Raw genomic sequence first — 7,846 nt, forward strand, 5'->3', positions numbered from 1 at the left:
GTGCTGATGCAGGGAACCGCAGTATTATTGCCAACCACAGACACTGCTCAGCAATATATACCCTTACTAACAGCACTGCGTGCCCAGAGTTACACTATAAGATCGATCCCCCGTACTTGACTAGCTAGATAACTAACAGTTACGCAAATAACGGTAATGCTCATTAGTAATGCACGTTTCCATAGCAATGGTCATGCTAGTCAAGTACCGCGGGTTGCGCTTATAGTGTAACTGGTGGCGGTGGGGACTGTTAAGGGTTTTACAACAGTGTATTTGTGGGCAACACAGTTTGAGACCACAATAAAAAAACTTTTGCATCACTATTTCAAACCATTTGAGCACTGCTTTGTTTTTTCTAACATAGTTACCTTCGTTGCAGTAGCATCTATGAGTTGGCATAGACCAGGGGTGCCCACACTTTTTCGGCTCGCGAGCTACTTTAAAATTTGCCAAGTCCAGGAGATCTACCAACATTTAAAGTGTTGCAGACCCTCCCCCCCCAGCCCCCAGGTACAAGTGCCTCCAGTATAGGTAGCTAAGTACAGGTCCCTTCAGCATAGGTAGCTGGGTACAGGTCCCTTCAGCATAGGTAGCCTTTGGCATAGGTAGGAAGGGATAGGTGCTTTTAGCATAGGTAGGTAGGGATAGGTCCCTTTAGCATAGGTAGGTGGGGATAGGTGCCTTTAGCATAGGTAGGTGGGGATAGGTGCCTTTAGCATAGGTAGGTGGGGATAGGTCCCTTTAGCATAGGTAGGTGGGGATAGGTGCTTTTAGCATAGGTAGGTAGTGATGGGTGCTTTTGGCATAGGTAGGTAGTGATGGGTGCTTTTGGCATAGGTAGGAAGTGATGGGTGCTTTTGGCATAGGTAGGTAGGGATGGGTGCTTTTAGCATAGGTAGGTAGTGATGGGTGCTTTTGGCATAGGTAGGTAGGGATGGGTGCTTTTAGCATAGGTAGGTAGTGATGGGTGCTTTTGGCATAGGTAGGTAGGGATGGGTGTTTTTGGCATAGGTAGGTAGGGATGAGTCTTTTGGCATAGGTAGGTAGGGATGGGTGCACGGGTGCTTAATCACTTACCTCCCTTCAGCGACGATGTCTGGTCTCCCCTCCCGGAGGGCTCCGGCTGGCAGCGCGATTGAATGAGGCAGGCGTGCGTGCATGTGCTGTGCCTGGCACCACCCCCAGCCACGACGTTGCGTCATGGCAGAACCGGGGTGGTTCTTGCCTCTTCAGCCACGCCTCCTCTCTCCTCCCCGCTTCGTATTGGCAAGCGGCCGGCAGCAGAATTTGATGCCGGCCGCAAAATGTGATGGGTCTTGGCTGCAATCTACTAAATAGGCGGTCGCGATCTACCGGTAGATCGCGATCGACCTATTGGGCACCCCTGGCATAGACGGTTTGTATTTGGAAGGGCATGTGCGGTTCATTAATTAAGTTTAATTGTTCAGGAAAGCCCTTTGACAATGTACAGTTTTTAACATAAAAGACAACTCCAACTGTGTTCCCAGAGGAACTTAACATATTGCCAAGAGAACTGCAATGCTTACTGGAAATGGCCAGGCTGCCAGGGACATTATCGTGTTGCCAAGGTGACTTTCTTTTTTCCAGGGATACGGACAACACCTCATAGTGACATAGCTAAATGAACATATTAGAATTTGCGATTGCCATAAACCATATATAGCACACACATTTCTACTCTACTGTCTTATATTTTTAATTAGCTCATCCAGTATCCTCTATTTATACATCTAGGCGTTGATCACAAAGTAATTTCAACATAGAGAGAGTACTCAAATCAAATAAGAAAATTATCCATTCTTTTCTCAACGTAGGAGCCACGCCAAGCGTTGAAGCAGCAACTCAAACCGAACAAAGGCCACCAATGGCAGCCGTAAAATTAAGACGTGCTTTAAGAGCACATGCTGTCCGATCAAGACCACGGTCTCTCGTGGATTATAAATCTTACATCGACACTAAACTCCTGGTGGCCAGATTCCTTGAAGAGCCATCAGGCCATATGTCTACTGATATCCGGGAACTGGTGGAAAACATCAAAACTGTACTAAAGTCTGATGAGGAACATATGGATGAAGCCATTCTAAGTGCCAACTTCCTTGATCAGGTAACATTGCGGTATTACCTTAAAACCTTGCATACACTGAGGGGAATATTTATACAAGGGAAACATTTCAGACATTTGCACATCACTGGACGTTACAGACTTTGCATTGCAATCTTCATAAATAATTGAAATTTCCACCACTTAGTGTGATGCTTACTGAACTGCATTTTTGCTGTCAAGGCTGTCCTGGGTAATGAGAGCTTTGTGGATTGTCTACTTTGCTATTAGTCACTTTGAATGATATATATTGTCTTATATACTTTTTTGTTTTAGCTTATCAAAATTTAAAATTATTGTGTATAAATATATCATCCAAACATCTTTATCAACACATAGAGCTTGATTCACAAAACGGTGATAACGGAATTATCACGCCTAAAAGCTTTGCACGTGAAAACTAGGGTGCTAAGTAGTTTGCACTCTAGTTTGCACGTGTAAACTAGGGTGCAAACTACTTAGCACCCTAGTTTGCACGTGCAAAGCTTTTAGGTGTGATAACTGAGTTTTTAGGCGTGATAACGGAGTTATCACGCTTTTGTGAATCAAGCCCATAGCATCACTACTTTACCTATCCTCAAATGTATACCTATTCCTAAAACTAGGCTATACCACGAGAAACTACCACTCCTCTCTGATCTCAACTGTGCTATATGCTTTGCTGAAGTCCTTTGTACTAGGAAAAAGGTCTTTGTATACTGTATTCTTGAGCACACCAGTGATATTTCTGCACAGACCGTGCAATCACCGGCTATGACCTAGCAAATGTTTTTGACTGTTTTGTCTGCACACTGAACTTCAGGTTGTGCATATCGTTACTAGAATTTAGACTTTGCCTCCTTGGAGCTTCTCTTATAATTCCAACATAGGACCCACTCGCTGTCCAAAAAAGCCACAATCCTGATTGCATAAAGACTGATAATCTTCCCTTGTGTTGCTTGACCCAGTTGCAGTCCAGCTTGCAGAGATAGTTATGGTGCTGTTGGTTAATATGTTGCTGACAGCTGTATGTACTGCACCATACACAAGGGTTGTAACAAGGAATCTTTCCATCACTGCAATCATGGATCAATATAGCTGGCAGTTCATATGCTGGCTTCACCAATAATAAAGCAATTGTAGATCTCACCCATTTTGTATTTCAAGACAACCTGTGATAACAGGTGTGCCCTTCTATATAGCAACAGTGTGCCCAATTCAGTCAAACATGTATGGAGTAGGCTTCATGTGAAAACTACCTCTTGGAGACCAACTAGTTTTGCCGGTCCATTCCAGCATCTTCAGGGTCCGGTTTACAGATGAACTGATATCCTCCATCTTTAACTATCTCAGCTATGAATGTGTCCCATGCCACCGTGTGCATGTTTTGGTCACCTTATTGAACAGTGCGATCCCGCGGTTTCAGGTTTCTTTCCATCTATTCTATCTATCCTCTTCAAACCAACTTAAAACTAAGAAAGGCTTTATCCAGTCCCACACAGGTACTCACTAAAATCCCTTTTATGCTCTTGCAATGATGATATGCTTGGGCTTATCTATATTACAAATTAACCTGGAGGATACAGTGGCACGCCACCCTGCAGTCCTTTTGGGGGGGGGGGGGGGGGGTGCACATGCCTTGCACCTGCTCACTTAATTGCCCATTGGGGAGGATGGCTCTTACTAATCATCTCCACCTATTTTCAGTGGTGGAGTTCATGGCCAAAGCATGTTGAGAGATAATAGTATGAAAAGTGAAGTGGTGATTTCCTGGATGTGGCGCAAGGGTTGTGGGATGAAAAAGTCAACCCGCCACTCAGCCTTTATAATGGGGTGTGTGAGGGGTGTGGCCCAGGAACAGTGTGGGGGAGTACTGTTGCCAAAACGGGGTAGTAGGCAGTCCACCCAGATGGCGAAGAATCCTAAAGAGGATTATGGAACGGTGTTGTGATGAGAATGGAGCTCTTCTGTGTGGGGATGGTGGAAATTTGGGGGATTACTCAAAGAATTGTGATTTAAGGCTAACCTGTACATACATGACAATTTTAATAAGTAGAGATTTTGTTTTTCACAAACGTTTTCTTGTTTGCTTTCAATTGTGAAGGTAATGTCTCCGAACAAGCCATCCTCATCGACAGCCCAAAGCCTCCCGAGCAGACAGCACCCAGGGATACTTCATTTGAGTAGCTGTGGAGATATAAGCACTTTTTGTACTGTACAGAAACAAAAGGATACAAAGATAAGAAGCCAAAGGACAGCCAAAGGGAGACCTCACAGCCTCATTGGTGTTGTACGAGAAACCATATTGTGAATGAGTTTGACAAACAAAACACTGGATTGACAAGCAAATGTATGCTGGCACCAAAGAACAGAGTGGGCCAGTCTTCTGTGAGCTTAAACATTTATGCAATATTTGTAAGTAGCTTGTGTTTACAGAATTAGGTTGACCATACATTGGCTGATGTTTCACCAAAAGCGACAGGCAGTTTGACATCCGAACTTTCTTTGACTTGCGCTGGACCCAAGAATTTGTCTTCAGCTAAAACCTGACTCAGCCAGAATGGGTTACTTGCGCAAGCATGGTGATCATCCGTTTCCTTTTTTGTGCATAGGGAAAGGGAAAACGTAGCACCCGCTCTTCCAGAGAGCCTTCACCAAGTTGGAAGATCTGTTGTGTACTGGTTCTAGGCTCAATGGGGCCCTGGATTACAATGACATGGGGTCACCTCAACCTCCATGTAAGCTGCATTAGGCCACTTTGTTTCTGCCTCCCCAACCTGTGGCCCCTGAGCTGGCCAGCAGTCACTCTTACCCCTAATTCTCCCACCTCCAGGTATATAGTGGGGCCCCTGCAGAGAGTTCAGCAGCGGAGCGATTCACCTGTCCTGGCCGGTGTACTCCTTCAAAACATAGGAAGTGAATGCTCACTTCAAGACAGCAACTTGCCATTTAAATTTATCCACAGACAGCCTGTCAGCCAATAAAAAGATGCAAATACATGGACCTGTGTCTGCAGTACCAAATCGATCTAGAGCTTCAACGGATGGCCATAGACAGGAGAGAGAGAGCTCAGTCATCGTAGATCGTGTGACCTGCAGGGGACGCCGCGTGCAGGTATCCCTCTCCAAGTCCCCCTCCCTACCAACTCACCTGTCTCTAGGAGCTGAAAAAAACAGAAGTAAGACTTAAAAATCACAAAACACTGGGGCACATGAGAAGCAGGGGCCCCGGGCTCTGCCACTATCCGGCACCCCCACTCCACTTGCAACACCAAAAGTGCAGTGCAGGTGGACCCCAGTGCTCCCACCAGCAGGGAAATCACCTGCAGCTGCCACAGAATTAAAAATGCAAAACACAAGAAGTGAATGCTCACTCTAAGACAGCAACTTGCTCCTTTATCAGCCTGCATGCCGGGCAACACACACACTAAGGGGAGATCTTGGGAGGGGGACTTACAACTGGCCTGGGATCCTGGGCACTTGTTCAGTTTTCACCTATGGAAGCTCAGGCCCTTGCAGTATGTGCTTTATGATAATCTGAAATGTCTTTCTCTGTCCTTTGAGAAGACTCACATCAGCCTGATTCTCAAATAATTGTTAAGTTATTGACTGGATGTTGGACATGCATCAAGCCCGGTATGGCCACCCTAAATCCGCTTCCACCACCAAAGATTAATCAGCACAGTGATAATTCTGACACGTGCTTTAACTTCATGGGACTGATTTTTGGGTTTGTGACTCAGCTATGTAACTGGGAATCTGATGTTAATGCTATTATATATAATGTATATAGAACTAGTGTAACTCAATGGAAGATGTGACACAAACCATTTAGCTAATCCTCAGGGGTTTATAATACATAAGATACAATGCACTACAAATACAAGCCTGTGGTTTCTTGTGGACATTACAGTCTAAGTGATAACACTGTTCATTTAATAAACTGATGTATTTTAAATTCATGGCGTTTTAGTATGGAATGGCAAATGCTGTGTACATCTGTTTGTAAAAATACAATTTCAGCACTATGAAAATAAGGTGGGGGAAGAGTGAGTGGGCATCTGTGGCATTAAACTTCGTTAGTACCGATTGGCAGACAATGCAGCCTAGCCAATAGCTTTTTCTCCAAACACTGTCAAGCCAGATACAGTTTGTCATCTTCTGTTCCTTTAACCACTCTGGGACCAGCTAACGTCTATTGGCGGACACAGAGTGGCTCCCCCAGGATCACCTAACGCCAATCGGAGTCAAGTCCTCTGGGCGGATATTAGAGGGGTGTAATGAATAATGAGGCAGCTGCAGTGGACCACGCTGCCATCGCAGCTGCCTCTACCTCCCTGCCTGACAGTACTCCCAGGCCTCGGTGGTCTAGTACGTTGAGGCCGGGTCTCTCTTCTGCACAGAGGGTCGCATTGATGCGCACGCACCGTCACGACTTTTATGCGGCGAGGAGGCGTATCAGCTGACCTGCGGGCCTGCTGATGCCACGCTATGCGCCCGCCGCCGCTGATTGGCCAGGCGCAGGGGGACGTGCCTCGGGGTCTCCTCGGGCTCTTAAGCCAGGAAATTTCACTCGCAACTTATCTGCTGTTGCGAATACCTCCTGTTAGCGCTCAGACCTTAGATAGTTCCAGTGTGCTTTGATCCGGGAGGAAACCGGGGATTTCACACCAGATAGAAATTGTTTGTTAGCTGTATTTACTTACTTGCTTGTGATTATCTGTGTATGACTGACTCGTTCTGACTATCTTTCCTCTCAGTGATTCTGTACCTTAGCCCATCTGATCTAGCTGCCGACCCTGCCTGTTTTCCGTTTACTCTCTGCCTACCGATTCTGTACTGTATCTGCCTGTCTGTTGCCAACTCGATTAGTCTGACCATTCTACTCACCAGTGAGCCCTCGTCACTGGTGAGGTGTTAGCTGTACTGACAGTGCCCACCAGCTCCTCTGGTGAGGTATTGCTAAATCTGTCAGTACGTACTGTTGCACCCAAGCACTACTTGCACATAAGCTATCTCTTGTTGTCCACTATACTTGCATTATTGGTGGACTCTGCAGATCACCATATAATCAGATACCTGCTCGTTGCTGACACCAATCGTTACAGAGCAGCAGACCAAAATGTCTATGGAGACACTGTGCAGTCAGGTCAAACTTTTGACCACGGCCGTTAACGACCTAACCAACACGGTCAACGCCCAACAGACACAGATCAACCAGTTGTCTGAGGTGGTGCGCACCCTTCAAGCACCTAATGCACCAATGCCATCCCCTGTTTTTGAGCCCAGGGTACCTCTCCCTGAAAAATTTTCAGGGCACAGGTCTGATTTTCAGAATTTCAGAAATCGCTGCCTTTTGTATTTTGAGTTACAGCCTACGTCATCAGGGTCTCAGAGTCAGAGAGTGACTTTCATTAAAACTTTATTATCTGGGGATTCGCAGACGTGGGCTTACAGTCTCCCTAGTGGTCATGAGGCATTGGCATCAGTTCAGGATTTTTTTAAGGCCATGGCGATTATATACAACGATCCCGATATAGCAGTTACTGCTGAGAGGAAACTCAAAACCCTCAGGCAGGGGCATAACACCGTTGAGATGTACGCTGCAGAATTTAGAAGGTGGGCTGTGTTGGCTAGATGGGGACAGTTTGCCTTATTGGATTGTTTTTTAACGGGATTATCTGACGCTGTTGCTGATATTATGCTAAATCATCCAGAACCTAAGACTGTTGACGATGCGATCTCA

General features: G+C 45.8%; 1 protein-coding gene across 2 annotated transcripts in view; it reads left to right on the top strand.

The window, feature by feature from the left end:
• ENTREP1 (endosomal transmembrane epsin interactor 1) overlaps positions 1 to 6,307 on the top strand; it is a 110,106-nt gene extending 103,799 nt beyond the window's left edge. Inside the window, exons 9-10 of one of the 2 annotated variants that reach the window (XM_068236208.1) lie at positions 1,836 to 2,125; positions 4,206 to 6,307. In XM_068236208.1, the coding sequence (XP_068092309.1) occupies positions 1,836 to 2,125; positions 4,206 to 4,412 (497 nt within the window). In that variant the 3' untranslated portion in view covers positions 4,413 to 6,307. The remainder of the gene's footprint in view (positions 1 to 1,835; positions 2,126 to 4,205) is intronic. The other variant, XM_068236198.1, reaches the window with a different exon arrangement.
• The last annotated feature ends 1,539 nt before the right edge of the window (positions 6,308 to 7,846 follow it).

Source organism: Hyperolius riggenbachi, chromosome 1, assembly GCF_040937935.1.
Source record: "Hyperolius riggenbachi isolate aHypRig1 chromosome 1, aHypRig1.pri, whole genome shotgun sequence".
NCBI lineage: Eukaryota > Metazoa > Chordata > Amphibia > Anura > Hyperoliidae > Hyperolius > Hyperolius riggenbachi.